General features: G+C 43.1%; 1 protein-coding gene across 4 annotated transcripts in view; it reads right to left on the bottom strand.

Moving 5' to 3' along the window:
- peak1 (pseudopodium-enriched atypical kinase 1) overlaps nt 1-18,874 on the bottom strand; it is a 298,688-nt gene that overhangs the window by 52,528 nt on the left and 227,286 nt on the right. For all 4 annotated transcript variants that reach the window (XM_014123825.2, XM_014123826.2, XM_014123828.2 and 1 more), the window contains 2 exons: nt 13,880-17,342; nt 8,785-9,008 (listed from right to left, as the gene is read on the bottom strand). In XM_014123825.2, the coding sequence (XP_013979300.1) occupies nt 8,785-9,008; nt 13,880-17,205 (3,550 nt within the window). In that variant the 5' untranslated portion in view covers nt 17,206-17,342. The remainder of the gene's footprint in view (nt 1-8,784; nt 9,009-13,879; nt 17,343-18,874) is intronic.

Here is an 18,874-nt window from a genome sequence, read left to right as displayed (position 1 = left end):
AAAATAACCTTACTGGGAAATCACACTTTGCAATAATCTGAGCACTGTGCCCAGAAAAATACGCGCTATGCATACAGACTAGACGTCATGTTGGGGAGATCTAAAATCGAAAATACTATGTAAATAATCCATTACCTTTGATTCTCTTCATCAGATGTCACTTCCAGGTATCACAGGTCCATAACGAATGTAGTTTTGTTCAAAAAAGCTCATCATTTATGTCCAAAAATCTCCGTCTCGTTAGCACATGATGTAAGCCAGCCGGACTTCTCGTCATGAACGAGGGGAAAAAATATATTTCCGTTCGTTCAAACATGTCAAACGTTGTATAGCATAAATCATTAGGGCCCTTTTTTAACCAGAACATGAATAATATTCAAGGTGGACGAATGCATAGCCTTTTATAACGTATTGGAACGAGGGTACCCAACATGAAGTAGCGCGCCAGGTGTCTAATGGGACATCACCGTTCCATGGCTCTTGTTCGGTCAGATCTCCCTCCAGAAGACTCAAAACACTTTGTAAAGGCTGGTGACATCTAGTGGAAGCAATAGGAAGTGCCAAAATATTCCTAAACCCCTGTGTTTTTCAATGGGATAGGTTTAAAGTCAATACAACACATCAGGTATCCACTTCCTGTCAGAAAATGTCTCAGGGTTTTGCCTGCCAAATGAGTTCTGTTATACTCACAGACACCATTCAAACAGTTTTGGAAACTTTAGAGTGTTTTCTATCCATATATAATAAGTATATGCATATTCTAGTTACTGGGTAGGATTAGTAACCAGATTAAATCGGGTACAGTTTTTTTTATCCAGACGTGCAAATGCTGCCCCCTAGACCCAACAGGTTAAAGGAAAGGGAATAGTTCTGTTATTTATGATGTTAGATGACTCCAACATGCCAGCTAACTGTATAGCCTAGTGTATTTTTCTCTAGCGCAGTAGTCAGATTATTGCAAAGTGTGCTTTCCCAGTAAAGTTATTTTGAAATCTGTCAATGCGGTTGCTTTCACGAGATATTAATCTATAATTCTTTGAATAACAGTTTAATATTTAAGCCACGTATTATAATTAGTATTTTTGTAAATTCACTGGCAGTTTTGGGGGAGACACATTTTCTCAACGACACGCGCGATGTAAAATGCTGTTTTTGGATATAAATATGAACTTGATAGAACAAAAATGCATGTATAGTCTAACATAGTGTCATCTGATGAAGATTGTCAAAGGTTAGTGCATAATTTTAGCTGGTTTTCTGCTTTTGGTGACGCCTGTCCTTGAATTGAAAATGGATGTTTGTACTTTTTTTGGCTATGTACTGTCCTAACATAATCTAACTTTATGCTTTCGCCATAACGCCTCTTTGAAAATCGGACAATGTGGTTAGATTAAGGAGATGTTTATCTTTTAAATGGTGTAAAATAGTTGATTGTTTGAGAAATTGAAATTATTAGATTTTTGATGTTTTGAATTTCCCGCCTTGCGAGCAATCCCGTCACAGGGATTAGGTTACCCTCGATCCCCAACAGGTTAACGATTCATTCCTGATTATCCATAATCATGGGAGCATCCACATTAATGTAGTGTTCAGAAACATATTCTATTCTTATTTACAATAAGTGACTTCAAAATGCGTGAAGCCTTTTTGCAGAGTATCCTTCAACTTCCCATTGCATGAGAATTGATCGAAAGCAATTACTGAGATGCTACAGTGCCCATAATCAATGCTCAACAGTATTCTGATCGATAACTCGGGCTGGGTTTCCACTAAGTTAACATATGGAATTTTTTAAAGATGGTTATACCAAGGATCATTTGACCATTTGATTTTTGAATTTTAGGACCCCTGTAGGTATACTTAAAAAAACCAAAAAAAACATTGAATTTGGCCTTACTGCTATTAGCCCATAGAAACACATTGAATAACAGATTCATACATGAAAAAAACAATAGTCCAAAAATAAATCAAAAGGAAGTTTGTTTTGAAGTGTCTGTCCTATATCTGAGAGATATAAGAAAGATCAGGAAATAAAAAATTTTTGTGTCTAATGACATGTACACCTTTGACGTGAAAATGTCCTATTCACTTCCATTCATTTTTCGAACACCATCGTATTCATGAGAGTCTCAGCTTTCCATGAGGGGTAATATTAGTGTGTAGCCCAAAACATTCAGACACTATAATTTTTATTGGTCGCGTACATAGTTTAGCAGATGTTATATTGGACGCAGTGAAATGCTAACCTTACTAGCTCCTAACAATGCAGTAAAATGTCAAACAAGTACACAAATAATTTACCTTGCCCAAAAAGTTCATAAAGAAATGTCGGAACGAATCCAATTAACAACCCAATAGCACTAACAATCTTTTCGGCTGTAGGTAATTATACAAACAATTCTGAGCAAATAATAATAATTCCCTTCTATTATATGAGGCACAGGAGGAGACAAATGCTGTGCAGCAGAGAGGTTTTAACTTTGGCTACTAACCATTGCAAAGTGATAACCCAGTCTCTTCCCATAACCGACCACAATACTGGCACACTTTGGCATTGCTTGGCTACTGAGAGAACCACTGAGTGTCAATATACCAAGGAGAGGAGAGAGTATAGATCGACGAAAAGCAAGTAGCTGATAATGAAAGAGGGGTAGAGAGATGGGCAGGAGAGGCGCAAGAGGAGAGGGTGAGAGGAGTGGAGAGAGAGAAGAGGTAAGCAGCAGAGAAGAGGAGGAAGGTAAAGGAACGAGAGATGAGGAGCGAGTAAGAGAGCTGGAAGGATGAGGAGGGTGGGGAGTTGGAATGAGAGAGAGCTAATGTGTCAAAAACACAAAAATGAGAAGAGAGAGAACTCCCTACCTCGATCCTGCTAATGGCTCTGTGTCAAAGTTGTGAGAAGAAGAAGAGAAAGAAAGCAGAGCGAGGGGGGCACTCTCCCTGTTCGCCTCCCTGAAAATTCCTGCTGCGACACTCGTGCCAACAGGCAGGCAGACGGGCAGGCAGGACGCCCCTGCGCTACGTCTCATTCTGCTTCTCATTTTGATAGAAAGGGGAGGGTGTGTGCGAGTGTGTAAGAAAGTATGTGTGCATGTGTGTGTTTGGGGAAAGAGAATCAATGTCATTCTTTCAACTTCAGACACAGTGGAAGATTTCTGCTGTGGAAGTCTGGACTGCTCATTCATGGCATATCAAAGCATGGTATGGCTCAGCAAAATTCAGCACAGCCCAGCATAGCCCTATACAGCCAATGTCTGCCAAACATAGCATGGCATAGGCCAGCACAGTTCAACACAATCTCCCACATCTGTCCACATCTCAATATTCAAATTAGACTGCACTGAAGTCTCATGACAGGCTGCCCTCACAAAATAGGTTTCTAACCTCAAAAGGTATTTCCTGGTTAAATAAATTTTATGAAAGCAAATTCAAGAAAGTCCTCCATTCATTTTGCTTGCACCCATCTATAACCTATCCTGTTTTCTGATCAGCGCAGTTGAAGGGCAGAAAATCACTCAGTCAACTTACCTACAAGTGAAAAATAAACTTGTTTGTTCATTCTCCATCATTTCCCATTCTCACTAACTAACATGTACCCTCTCATTAGCTGTTAGTTGGAGCAGGATGTAACTAGCTTGCAGGGTGATCATCATTTAGTCACACAGAGGGCTTCCATCACTTTTAGGACACACACCACAGTGTGACGCAAACACACACAGGCCACTTGACAGCAATGAGAGCCATCCACACACACAGCAGCCCTTCATGATCTGAAAGCCTCTCACGCAGCAGCCCTTCATGATCAAAGCGACAGGGCTCTCTCCATTTGGGCGACCGATATGGGCTTCCCAATTGCTTTCAAACACCAAATCTAAAGACCTGCAATACGCATGTCATTACACCGACACGTTCTCTAGAAGGTTCTGATCCGATATAAACGGAAGCAAGTGATGATGATGAATATGCAATGGATCAGTCACTCCGAGTCAACCAGCCCTAACAGGGGCGCAGTCCTGCATGTAACATCAGTCACCATGAAATGTAACTTCCGCTGCGCATTGCTAAGCAATAGCCTTTGATTAGTGATCCAGCAGGCTTCAATACAAAGCACAGTAACAGGGAAGTGGTCAGAGAGAGCCAGTAAGATGCACTACATGAACAAAAGTTTGTGGACATCTGTTTGTCGAGCATCTCATTCCAAAATCATGGGCATTATTACGGCATTGGTCCCCCCTTTTCTGCTATAACAGTCTCCACTCTTCAGGGAATGCTTTTCACTAATGTTGGACCATTACTGTGGGGACTTGCTACCATTCAGCCACTAGAGCATTAGTGAGGTTGAGCGATTAGGTCTGGTTCGCAGTCGGCATTCCAATTCATCCCAAAGGTGTTCAATGGGGTTGAGGTCAGGGCTGTGTGCAGTCAAGTTCTTCCACACCAACCTCGACAAACCATTTTTGAATGGACCTGGCTTTGTGCACAGGGGCATTGTCATGCTGAAACAGGAAAGGGCCTTCCCCAAACTGTTGCCACAAAGTTGGAAGCACAGAATCGTCTGGAATGTCACTGTATGCTGTAGTGTTTAGATTTCCCTTCACTGGAACTAAGGGTCCTAGCCCGAACCATAAGAAACTGCCCCAGACCATTTTTCATCCTCTACCAAAATCTACATTTGGCACTATGCATTCGGGCAGGTACCGTTCTCCTGGCATCCACCAAACCCAGATTCGTCCGTCTCTGTGAATTAATATGACAGTGAGAGAAATCACTTTTAAAGAATATACTGTAAATATCTCCAACAAGTAGGATGAGCTTTTCGGAGGAAAATAGAGACTTTATGAAAAGGCTCCATTGTGCACATCTATTCAAACTGTTGTTGAGAAATAGGGTATTATAGCAAGGTTTTGCCTAGAGTTATTTATATATTCTGCCAGTGTTGGTTCCCTTAATGCTTTCACCGTGTTCATAAAACTAGAAGGGCAAAATACACCCACCACTGTTCTACTTTCTGTCCTCGTCTTTCAACCAATAACTAGACCTGAACACTAGCTGGCCAATCAATGTCATCAATTGATCCAAGACCAACTCAGTAAATCCCTACCATTGTGACAATGAGTCGGCATAATGCTGCATCAAATGTACATGATCCTAGGGGCACTGGCAAACACAATGTAAGTAACTTAATTTATGTGCCCCTAATTGCACCGAATACTTCTGTTTATCCTACAGCTATTGTCAGCCGTAATCATGAGCCTATAAACCAGAGTTACACTGTTAGCACTGAGGCGGTGTGCAATAGTAGGAAGACCACTTAATGCAGCTCACCCTGCACTATCAGCTCCAATGTAAATAACATGAGGAAGTCTACTTCTAATAAGCTTCCCAGTAAAGCATTAAAAACAATCAAGCAACCCAGAAAAGTGCTAAAAATAGCCAATATTAACAGCCGGAGAAACAAGGTCCATGAAGTCAATAACTTGCTTGTAACAGATGACATTCATATTCTGACTATCTCTGAAACTCACTTAGATAATACCTTCGATGATACAATGGTAGAAATACATGGTTATAACATCTACTGAAAAGACAGAAATGCCAACGGGGGCGGTGTTGTGGTCTATATTCAGAACCACATTCTTGTAAAGCTTTGAAACGATCTAATGTTAAATACTGTTGAAGTAATATGGCTACAGGTGCATCTGCCTTACCTTAAGCCCATTCTTATGGGAAGCTGCTATAGACCAAGTGTTAACAGTCAGTATCTGGATAATGCGTGTGAAATGCTTGATAATGTATTTGATATCAACAGAGAAGTATATTTTCTGGGTGATTTAAATATTGACTGGCTATCATCAAGCTGCCCACTCAAGAAAAAACTTCAAACTGTAACCAGTGCCTGCAACCTGGATCAAGTTGTCAGTCAACCTACCAGGGTAGTTAAAAACAGAACAGGAACTAAATCATCAACATGTATTGATCACATCTTTACTAATGCTGCAGACTTTTGCTTTAAAGCAGTATCCAAATCCATAGGATGTACTGATCACAATATAATAGCCATATCTAGAAAAACCAAAGTTCCAAAGGCTGGGCCTAATATAGTGTATTCGAGGTCATACAATACGTTTTGTAGTGATTCATATGTTGATGATGTAAAGAATATTTGCTGGTCTGTGGTGTGTAATGAGGAACGTCCAGACGCTGCACTTGAAACATTTATGAAATTGCTTATTCCAGTTAATAATAAGCACACACGCATTAAGAAAATGACTGTAAAAACTGTTAAATCCCCTTAGATTGATGAGGAATTTAAAAATGGTATGGTTGGGAGGGATGAGGCAAAAGGTATGGCAATTAAGTCTGGCAGCCCAACTGATTGGAAAACATGCTGCAAATTAAGAAATCACGTGACTAAACTAAATAAAAATAAACTATACTATGAAACAAAGATAAATTATACAAAGAATGATAGTAAAAAGCTTTGGGGCACCTTAAATAAAAATCTTTGGGGAAAAAGCCAACTCGGCTCCTTCATTCATTGAATCAGATGGCTCATTCATTACAAAGCCCACTGATATTGCCAACTACTTGAATGACTTTTTCATTGGCAAGATAAGAAAACTTCGCCATGACATGCCAGCAACAAACGCTGACACTACACATCCAAGTATATCTGACCAAATTATGAAAGACAAGAATCATACTTTTGAATTCTGTAAAGTCAGTGTGGAAGAGGTGAAAAAATGTTGTTGTCTATCAACAATGACAAGTCACCGGGGTCTGACAACTTGGATGGAAAATTACTGAGGATAATATGGGACTATATTGCCACTCCTATTTGCCACATCTTCAATTTAAGCCTACTAGAAAGTGTGTTCCCTCAGGCCTGGAGGGAAGCTAAAGTCATTCCGCTACCTAAAAATAGTAAAGCCCCCTTTACTGGCTCAAATAGCCCACCAATCAGCCTGTTACCAACCCTTAGTAAACTTCTGGAAAAAATGGTGTTTTACCAGATACAATGCTATTTCACAGTTAACAAATTGACAACAGAATTTCAGCATGCTTATAGAGAAGGACACAACAACCACAGCACTTACACAAATGACTGATGATTGGCTGAGAGAAATTTATGATAAAATGATTGTGGGGGCAGTCTTGTTAGACTTCAGTGCAGCTTTTGACATTATTGATCATAGTTTGCTGCTGGAAAAACATATGTGTTATGGCTTTACACCCCCTGCTATAATGTGGATAAATAGTTACTTGTCTAACAGAACACAGAGGGTGTTCTTTAATGGAAGCCTCTCAAATATAATCCAGTTAGAATCAGGAATTCCCCAGGGCAGCTGTTTAGGCCCCTTGCTTTTTAAATTTTTTACTAACAACATGCCACTGACTTTGAGTAAAGCCAGAGTTTCTATGTATGCGGACGACTCAACAGTATACACGTCAGCTACTACAGTGACTGAAATGACTGCAACACAAAGCGTTGCAGTTAGTTTCAGAGTGGGTAGCAAGGAATACGTTAGCCCTAAATATTTCTAAAACTAAAAGCATTGTATTTGGGACAGAAAATTCACTAAACCCTAAACCTCAACTAAATCTTGTAATAAATTATGTGGAAATTGGGCAAGTTGAGACGACTAAACCGCTTGGAGTAACCCTAGATTGCTCTCAGTTGGTAGAGCATGGTGTTTGCAACGCCAGCATGGTGTGCGCAACGCCAGGGTTGTGGGTTCGATTCCCACGGGGGGCCAGTACAAAAATGTTTGAAAAAAAATGCATGAAATGAAATGTATGCATTCACTACTGTAAGTCGCTCTGGATAAGAGCGTCTGCTAAATGACTAAAATGTAAAATGTAAAAAATGTAAACTGTCATGGTCAAAACATATTGATACAGTAGTAGCTAAGATGGGGAGAAGTCTGTCTATAATAAAGCGCTGCACTGCCTTATTAACAACACTATCAACAAGGCCCTAGTTTTGTCGCACCTTGACTACTGTTCAGTCGTGTAGTTAGGTGCTACAAAAAAGGACTTTGCAATTGGCTCAGAACAGGGCAGCACGGCTGGCCCTTGGATGTACACAGAGAGCTAATATTAATATTATGCATGTCAATCTCTCCTGGCTCAAAGTGGAGGAGAGACTGACTTCATCACTACTTTTATTTTTGAGAAGTATTGACATGTTGAATGCACCGAGCTGTCTGCTTAAACTACTGGCACACAGCTCGGACACCCATGCATACCCCACAAGACATACCACAAGAGGTCTCTTCACAGTCCCCAAGTCCAGAACAGACTATGGGAGGCACACAGTACTACATAGAGCCATGACCACATGGAACTCTATTCCACATCAAGTAACTGATGCAAGCAGTAAAATTAGATTGAAAAAAACAAATAAAAAAACACCTTATGGAACAGTGGGGACTGTGAAGCAACACAAACAGGCACAGACACATGCATACACACACACACACACATGGATTTAGTACTGTAGATATGTGGTAGTGGTGAAGTAGGGGCCTGAGGGCACACAGTGTGTTGTGAAATCTGTGAATGTATTGTAATGTTTTTAAAAATTTAGAAACTGCCTTAATTTTGCTGGGCCCCAGGAATAGTAGCTGCTGCCTTGGCTAATGGGGATCCATAAAAAATACAAATAGCTCACCCAATAAAGAAAAATCAGCATGTAGTTCTTAAGGAATGGGCTCAAGGACCACCAACCTAAGGTGTTTTCAAGTTCACAGTGTCTCCCAATGGCCAGCTAAAGCCAGGTCTTACCCAGGTTGCTGTAGGTGGCACTGCAGGAGCTGGATGCTGGCGAGTGGGAGTGGCCATCCTCCTCCTCCGGGTCAACCAGGCTGGGACTGCTCTCGCTGGCCAAGGCCGGGGTGGCAGCCAGGATGACACTCTCCTCCATAGGGGACAGTAGCTCCAGTTTGGCGGGTAGGGAGGACGCGGTGGGCATCTCCCCCTCGGATATGTTGGCATCACATGGCACCTGGCTGCAGGGCAAAGGAAAGAGAGATGGCAAAGCTTAGAGAGCGGGTAAAGGTTGTACCAGAATAGAGATGGCACTAGCACCTCATATACAAAGATGGAGGAACATGAAGCAGTGTTTTAATATGAATGAACATGAATTGCCTACAGGGGGGCTTAGAAAGGCATAGGAGAAAGCGAGGCTTGTGTCACAATGCCAAAAGGACAGTAAGTGACTTGTGTGGAAGATTACACGAAGAGTCAGGAGCAAAGGGGTAACATTTCTGGTGGCTCATGAGAGCTGACTAAAGGAAGACAGGGAGTTGGAAAGGAAGAGAGGAGCAGGGTGATGGTTAGGGTGATGAAAAGGGTGTCATAGGAATGTGCTAGATTTAAATGTGTTGTTAGCATCTTTTAATGAGATCCCTGCCAGCCCTGTATGTGTGTGTGTGTGTGTGTGTGTGTGTGTGTGTGTGTGTGTGTGTGTGTGTGTGTGTGTGTGTGTGTGTGTGTGTGTGTGTGTGTGTGTAAAAATGCATAAGAATGTGTTTTTACAGCAATGTCTAAAAATAATTTCATTAATTTCATTTATCCTGAGCAAGGTATTCATCCATCTGTATATCTTAAATATATGCTCACTGTGTATTATCTGATGACCGAGATCGACATAAAACTAACCCATGCATGGATAGATATGGTAATCTAAATGTCATAATATGTGGAAATACTTACGTCTAAACTGCAACTTTAACTCATATGGATGAATATACTGTATATTAATACAGAGCATTCAGAAAGTATTCAGACCTTGATTTTTTCCCACATTTTGTTACGTTACAGCCTTATTCTAAAATGTATTGCATTTTTTTCCCTTAGCAATCGACACACAAAACCCGATAGCAGGTTTTTAGACATTTTTGCAAATGTATCAAAATAAAAACAGAAATACCTGATTTACATAAGTATTCAGACCCTTTGCTATGAGACTCGGAATTGAGCTCAGGTGCATCCTGTTTCCATTGATCAACTGAGGACACCAATGAGTCAAAACGACGGAACGTACATTCAAATGTAATTTACAACAAGCAGGCTAGAGATTGAACGTGTGCAAGGTCAATTTCATGTCTGTGTTTCAGCTGACCAACAGCAGTCTACAGGCCAGTTGCATATTCATTATTTAGGTGTACTTGCTAAAGGCAAAGCACAACTATAGATTTCTTACATATGCATGTTATTATTTGATTTATTTAACATGCTCTAGAGCTTAAACAATTTAATCCATTAACATGAAACCAACTTCAAATGTCCAGAGTGCCCCAACTCTGATTGCTTAAGAAAATATTTTTGATACCATTTATTCTTCTTGAACTACAACAATATTTAAATGAACTCCCAATGCATTCAATAGAAAACAAAGGCCCATAGACTTCAATGTTAAATAAAGAAAATATTCTCTACCCATCTCCTCCTACACCGTTCATACTGGCCTAAATAAGATAGTATCAAATATCCTTTGACAAGCTATGCATACTTTTGGAACTAGAACCATTTTCAGTTAGAGTAAGTTAGCATAACATAACTCACCAACTGTAACTCTTGAATTGTTCAAGCTAGAGACACCAAACCAACGTTCTCATGTTCAGGCTGTCCTAACGTCAAAATCTTAAACTTATCAACTATAACTATACACATTTGCTCAAATTAGCATAAAATAACTCACCAACAGTGACTCCTGAACCGTTTAAGCTAGAGACACCAAACCAACTTTCACATATACAGGCTATCCTAACTTCCAATCCGTAAAAATCTTTATCAAATGTAACTATGTAAATGTGCATACATTTGCATAAAATAACTAAACAACAGTAAGTCTTGAACCGTTCAAGCTAGAGACACCAAACGGACTTTCTCGTGTTCAGGCTATCCTAACTGTGGTAATTAGCATAAATCAGGTATAAAACATAATTGATTCAATGCCAAAAATAAAAACACAGTGGTAGACATTTTAAATGCTATCACTTTTTAACCATTTCAGCTACAAACATTAAAAAGACATTAACATTTTCTAAACTTTTCAAAACCATTAATACTTTAAAACAAGCTAGCAAGCACACTGCATTTTCTTCAGGAAACACACTTCTAATTATTATTATTTACTATGTCATTACAAAAATAGTGTCTTCTCTGTACTGCCTTCAAAGAACCTGCGCATTGAAATGTTTTTTTTTGGGACAGGTTATTCAGGAAAAGTTAGGAGTTCAAGCTGAGACAGGTCAGAGCGCAGGGTCTCCAGCGCAGGCTACTGACGCTAGGTCTCCTTTAGAGGACAGAAGAGGAAAGTATAGCAATAGGTAGTGCATCTAAACATTCACAGAATAACGCAGAGATGGATAGTAATATTTCTGAAACAGGTTAGTGAACTCAAGTGTTTTATTAGATTTGTGAAAATACAGGGTGGAATATCAACCAATATCAATCTTGGTTTCATCAGACCAGAGAATCTTGTTTCTCATGGTCGGAGAGTCTTTAAGTGCCTTTTAGCAAACTCCAAATAGGCTGTCATGTGCCTTTTACTGATAAGTGGCTTCCGTCTGGCCACTCCCATAAAGGCCTGATTGGTGGAGTGCTACAGGATAGGGAGGGATGTATTTTCTGTTTGTCTAGATTGACAGACTATTTACTGTGGTGTTGAAAACGCAAACCATGATATTGAAGTGCCAAAAGTCGGTATGTTTTGTTTATTGGTTGTGTGGTGCATTGGCACAGAAACCTGTTGGTGGAAAATGTGTTGCATATATGTAATATAATTATACATATGCCATCAGAATGTTGAAAATCTGATTTCCCCCTAGCTGATTATTGTCTGCAACTGGCTCTGATAGTGAAGTAATGAAACAGGCAGGGAGAGTGAGCTCGTCTGTGGCGGTCAGCGAACCCTCAACCTTCTGGCCCGTAGCCCTGCGTGGCATCAACTGTGCCACAAAGGCAAAGTAAATATCCACATTTATATATGAACAATACTCCATCACCTATTCTGCCTTCCTCTTGTGATGATTTAGTCGATAAATTAAATAGCAAATTAAGGGAAATCATCGATGCCATAGCTCCAGTCAAATTGAATAAGGCCACATCCAAACAGAGAGCCCCTCAGATGAGTGATGAAACTAATCAATTAAAGAGAAATTACAGAAAGGCAGAGCGGAAGTGGATTAAGTCAAAGTTCCATTATGATATCAGAGAGCAACTTGGCTTATTTAACAAGTCAATTAGAAATGCCAGACGGGCTCATTTTTTTAACTTGATCACCATTAATCAGAATAATTAGAGAATGCTCTTCTCCACCATTGATGGCCTGATAAATCCTAACCCCACAAGCCTGTGTGTACTTTTTTCCACATCTAAATGTGATGTGTTTGCGACATCTTTTAGAGATACGATAACAAACATTAGGCTGGGTATCAGTCAAGCAAGCCACTGTGGATTTATTTTCCCTGGTTGACACAGACATGGTCAGGAAAGTGATATCACAACTTAAGCCTTCTAACCTGCCTCCTCGATCCTATTCCCACCACCTTCAACAAAACATTTTTTAATTGCATATCTGAAGTGCAAGCTATTGTTAAAAACTGCTATGGTGAAACACCTTCTGAAGAAAAGTCTATTAGATTCTTCAACACTTAGCTGCACAGAGACAGTCTTCGTTAAAGTGGTACATGATCTTGGAGCCAACACAGATGCCAATCAGCTCTCTGTCCTTGTACTCTTGGATTTAAGTGCTGCATTCGACACTGTTGAACATGTCCTTCTGGACAGACTGGAGAGGTAGGTTAGCCTCTCGAGTCCAGTTCTAAATTGGTTTAGGACGTACTTAACCGGTCAAGAGTTTGTCATCACCCTTGGTGAACATAACTCAGAAAATACATATCACATGTGCCATTACATAAGGTTTGATTTTGGGTTCGGTACTGTTCAGTGTATATATGTTACCCCTTGGCAGCGTTATCAGAAAGCACAGCATTGATTTTCACTACTACGCAGACAATACACAACTTTACATTTCTGTGTCATCAGAGGATTTTAGCTCCACGGATTTATTATTAGACTGTATTAGTGATTTAAATACTGTGATGGCTCACAACTTCCTCCAGCTAAATCAAGACAAGACCGAGGTACTGTTGGAGCCACAGCATAGAGAGAGAATCTGGACGCACATTTTAAAACACCAGGTAAAAGAAAACCTAGGTGTATTTTAGATTCTGAACTCAATTTCAAATAATGTGACCAAAATAGCTTTTTACCACCTGAGGAACATTGCCATGGTGCGGACCGTTTCTCTCTCAGGCTGATACAGAGAGACTAATCCATGCTTTTATTGCAAGCGGGCTTGACTACTGTAATGTTCTCCTGTCTGGTCTACCCAAGAAAGCCATTGGTCAACCGCAAAACAGAATGCTTCAGCACAGGTACTGACCAAGACCAGACATAGAGCACACATTACACCGGTTTTAAAGTCTGGCTGCCTGTGAGTTTTAGAATTCATTTAAATATTCTTCTATTGGTTTTTAAATCAATCCACGATTGTGCACGCCAATACATGTCAGACATGCTATTTATTTATGTACCCAGTAGGTCCCTCAGGTCCTCTGGCACTGGCCTTTTAACTATCCCAGAGCCTAGGACCAAGAGGCATGGAGAGGCAGCCTTTAGTTATTATGCCCTGTACAAATATAAGTCTCATCATAAAGCGTGCTGCTTACAAATAACAAGGCCTGCAGTTATCTGCAGTAAGGAGGCGGCTTATAAGTCAGTATAGAGAACATTTTTGAATTTTTTTCCTGAGCAAGGATTAACAATCAAGAGTAATTATCTTTTTTTAAGACAGATTTAAATCAATTACCTGATGGCCTTGCAGTGGAGGGCAGTCCCGGTGGTAGATGGTCTGACGTCTTGGTTCTCCTCTGGGGACAGCAGAGACGTTTCTCTGCATTCCTCCACCCGCAGTTCCCCCTCCCAGTCACCGGAGGCGCTGCCGTCTGGCTTGTAGGTGAATATGATTGTGGGTTTCTGACTGGGGTCCTCGTTCTTGGCCTCAGAAAACCAGTGGTGGCGTTGGATGGGCGGAGGTGGCAGCATGTGGATGACCGTCCCGTCTAGCCCCACCAGCTTGCCCTTCTTCGTCTCCTTCTGTGCCTTTTCCCGCTGTTCGTCCTCATCCTTCCGCCGGCGGAAGAAGCTCTTGAAGGAGATCCAGCGTTTGGGCTTGGCGCTCTCTGCCGCCACCCGTCTCCCCTCCCCTCCACCCGGGCTGGTCTCTCCATCACAGGGGCGCGAGGGTGAGCTGGAGGCGGCAGGCTTGGTCCAGTGGCCAAAGTGTCTCTGAAGGATGTTGGAGGCATAGTATGGGGAAGAGGTGGATCTGGGAGGGGGGAATGGAGCGTTGGGCTCTGACTTCGTGGGGCTGGACAGGGGCACGGCTGCTGAGGCACTCTGGGATTTGGGCAGCTGTTTAGAGGGTGTGTCCTTCCTGGGTTTGGACAGGCAGCTGTCAGTGGAGGAGAAAAGAGATTTGGGTCGACTGAGTGTTTCTTTGGTGGCGTTGGGTGGGAGGGCATATAGCTCCTCGACACTGCAGGCTTTAGAATGTGGGGAAGGTGACTCTGGGGGAGACTGTGGGGGCTGGATAGAGGCAACGATCTGGGACAACACAGTGCTGGCCTTCTCCCGGTGGCCCGTCCCAGTGCCTGATGATGACAGAGGGAAGTCAGTGCTCCCCTCTTTGCTGGATGTTGTTTCCTCACTGATCTTGCGAGTGTGCCCACTAGTGGCTGAATTGGAGCTGCTTTTGGCCAAGATGGCAGCGACAGTGAGAGGAGTTGGAACAGCAATCGATGTGGCAGCTGAAGGAGAAAGAGAACCAGCAGCCATGCTCGCAGCTATAGTCAAGTCTTTAGTGGTTCTAGCGGTCAGCTCCTGGCTTATCAGGGCTGCTGCAGTGGCTTTCCTTTCTTCAGCAGCAGCTTTCTCTGATGCCGCTTTACCAATAGTTTTCTCTGTAGGAGGTTGGACACTTTCTGAGGAGCCAATCTCCTCATAAGTGTGGCTAGCCACTCTCCCTTCCTTTGTTTGAGGCATCTCCCCACTTAGACCCAGGAAGCTCTTATACACCGCCAGGTTGTCGTAAGCACTTGGGTTGATGACGATAGGCACCTTGACGGCGTTCTTGGATCTGCGGGAGTATGTGGTATCATCCCGGATGATGATGGGGAAGGGGGGCATCCCTGCATTGTTGTAGCTGTTGAACTTGATCTCGGACAGGTTAGGGGATTTCACAGGTACAGTCCGAGAGGAGGAGAGGCCAGCAATGGGAGAGGTTGGGGCCGACTTGTGGCTGCAGTGACGAGGTGGGACGGCAGGGCCAGACGCTCCAGTGGACTCCAGATCCACTTTGGCAATCTTCTGACGGGGACTGGTGCTAGACGTCCACACCTCCTGGTAGCGGATAGCACCTGGTTGCTTGCTGGCCTTGCCCTGGAAGACAAACGGTGTGGCGGATGTGGGGGAGATGGGAGATGATGGGGACATGGGTGAGGCTTGAGACAGAGGCTGGCATAAGGGGGAGATGGGGTAGGAAGAGGGGCTAATGGGAGTCTTTGGCTGTTTGGGAGTGCGTTCTTGGTTTTGTTCCTCTGGGCTAGCCATGGATGCAGACACGTCCACCACTGTGTAGGGCTTACAGATAAGATGCTTCTCCAGGTTAACCACACGGTAAGGTTTGGCTTGTTCCTCTGTGGGGCTGAAGCTGATCGTCACTGGCTGCCCTGGAAGAGCTTGAGGCATAGGTAAGCCCTCCCTGCTGTCCTGATCCTCCAATTGGATGGCGAGAACAGCCTTGTGGGTTTCCGTGACCTTGGGTGGACTGACAGCCTTCTGGGTCTGTTGTTCCTTGTCTGTACCAGCAGCCTGAAGGGCCGGTGTTCTGAAAGCTGTGGGGGAGTGCAGACCGTTTCTCAGGGGGCCACAGGGAGCACTGCTGCTGCAGCTGGAAGTGGTGCGTAAGTCCTCCGGCAGCGATGATGAGGACTCTGGGGAAGTGGTGCACTCCGAATTGGAGAGAAAGCCGCTGCCCTGCAGGTCACCAGGGCCGTACGGAAGGAGACCGTGGCCTCCATTGGAGTCTGTGGAGGGGTATCCATTAAGGATCTCATCATAACTGTCGTCGTAGTCCACGGCGCAGATCCTCTGGAGTGAGCGGTTACGTAACGGTACAGTGTTCCACTTCTTCCCCTGGGCAAAGGGGACTGGGGAGAGTGTGGCGGCACGGAAGTTGGCGAAGCGCGGCTGGCCCCGCATACGGATCTCCATGGCTAGAAGTTCCTCGTCACTCTCATCCCAGCTCTCATGTTCATCGTCGTCGTTAACTTCACTTTCGTCATCTTCATCCTCATCATCATCCTCTCCTTCGCTGGAGAACTCAGGGTAGCAGAAGCGCCCTCCTTCGGTGCTGATGACCTCCATACTGTTGCTGAGGGACACCCGCTTTTGGGCAGCCCCTCCACTGCTGCTGCTGCTCCCAATGGCCAAGCAACCAGCAGCAGGGAGTCCTCTCTCTAAAGAGCGCTGGAAGGAGCTGCTGATGCGCCCCAAAAAGAGGTCCTTTGACCCGGACAAGGGGCTGGGGCTAGGGCCAGAGCCCAGGCCCGCAATCTCCTTGAGCATATCAGTCAAACCATTGTCATTCCCACGGGGTGCACGCCGACTGCGCTGCCTGTAACGCTCAATCTCCTCCCCGGCATATTCCCCTTCATTGTTGTTAGGCCCACCGGGCTTCTTGCGGTTCATCCCATTGCGAGTCCAGATGGTAAAGGCAGAGGTTTTGCCGGGTTCACCAGCGTCTGGTGGCCGATGTAGGTTGCCCTCCAAGTCCAGGTCGGCCGAAGAGCAGGAGAGCATCATGGTGGGCTTGACAGCGATTGTGGGCTTCTTAGCCACGGGAGGGCGGAAGTGGCCAGAGCGGGCTGAGACACTGTCACCGCCTCCCCTCTGGGAGCTGCTATCGTTGGGTCTAGTTCCAGCAGGGGGTTGGCTCTGTTGTTGGGAGGGTTGCTCAGGGGCAATCTTCTTCAGGCCACCCTCGGCCAGGCAGTGCAGGCTCTTGGGCTTAAAGCAGTTCTTGCACTCGCCTGGTTTCCACACGTGCTCCGTGAAGGTGTTGCAGGCGGACATGGCTGCTGTCCTGGTGAGGCAGCACGGTGGGTCAGTGGACAGGAAACCCCTCCATGGGAACCACAAAGGCAGGGGAATGGACTTTTCTACAGCACCGCTGCCTTCCGGTTAACCCTCAGACCTAGCAGAGACTCAGCCTGAAAGGAAATGAAACATGGCATTATTAAACTGTCATATCACAACATTTGTTTTCTATTTAATTGTTTCAGCATAAAACCTTTGGTATAAAGTTTGTTTAATTCAGTATACTTGACATGAACACAGCATATTCAATGTATTATTGTTTTTTAAAGTAGCCAATATGATGAAATCATGTAATAAATATTTTCATTTTCAAGATCACCAACACTTTTTGAAAGGGGCAACAAACAAAAGGTATTCAAAAATAAAGAGGGTAAGTGCCTAACGTATACAGCCCTAAAATGAAAGATTAATCACTCATGTGAGGTTTTATGACTTTACTTACAACATTTTTTCGTGAGGTAATAATATTTGATAAAATATGTTACAAGTCCAGACATGGCTTAATGACTACCGAATGTACTCTTTAAGCCCATGGGTGTTACAAATAAGGCCAACTTTGAAATAATCCATTTTTATTATTTTCCAAATGTTGAAAACTTCCAAATGGACATTTCTTATCTAAGCTTAAAATTCTAATCACTTCCCCTAAAGTTAAAATATATTGATCATTACTATTCATGGTAGTAGCATTCATATCCAGAGGTTTTTGTTCTTGCCAACCAGTACATACCTCTTAAACAAATCAACTAATCAGACTTCAATCAAGACGGTGTGTTACTGCTTGGCTAGAACAAAAACGGTCTCAAGACAGTTTCAAATCTCCCTCTCTACTGTTGTATAACAAAAGGTACAGTACATTTGGTGAATGAGGCCCAAAAATATTAAGATTACTTTATTGGTCAATTGCACACAAAGTCCAACTGAAATGTCACTTCCGCTTTTAACCCAACCACTGCGTAAGACACATGCATACATAGATATACAGGTTTTTTGGAGAGGAGCTGCCACACTGGGCGCCCTGGGAGCTGTTGTTGTGGGGGAGTTGAGTGCCTTGCTCAAGGGCACAACGGCAGGTAATGGCATCTATGCTTTGACACCAGCAACCTTCCGGTTGCCAGCTCACTTCATGCCAGATGTCATTCCCATCGGACCTGGATTCAAACTGGAAACCCTCCGGTTTCTGGTTCACTTCTCGCACCCCTAAGCTACATGCCGCACAGACAATGCCCCAGCCCTAACTGCATGAGTAGTAGTCCAATAGTAATCACCTTGTCCTTCATTTGCTTCCATTTTTGTCCACTACTTGTAGGTCTTTTATCCCTGATATGCTTCAAACTTTTGCATCAATGACTACCTGTCCACTGCAAACGTATTGGAATAAAACACCACGGATAAAGTTCGGAATGACACAATTTCATGTGTATGCCACAATGCAGGGCTACATTTATTTAGAGATCTCCCCCATAAATCAACAGCAAGGACTTAGGGTGAAGACAAAACAAAAGTTTTAGAAGTCTACTCATTCAAGGGTTTTTCTTTATTTTTTACAATTTTCTACATTTTAGAATAATAGGGAAGACATCAAAAACTATGAAATAACAGATGGAATAATGTAGTAACCAAAACAAGTATTTTCTATATATTT

Source organism: Salmo salar, chromosome ssa10, assembly GCF_905237065.1.
Source record: "Salmo salar chromosome ssa10, Ssal_v3.1, whole genome shotgun sequence".
NCBI classification, from domain to species: Eukaryota; Metazoa; Chordata; class Actinopteri; order Salmoniformes; family Salmonidae; genus Salmo; species Salmo salar.
This window is presented reverse-complemented; position numbering and strand designations above follow the sequence as displayed.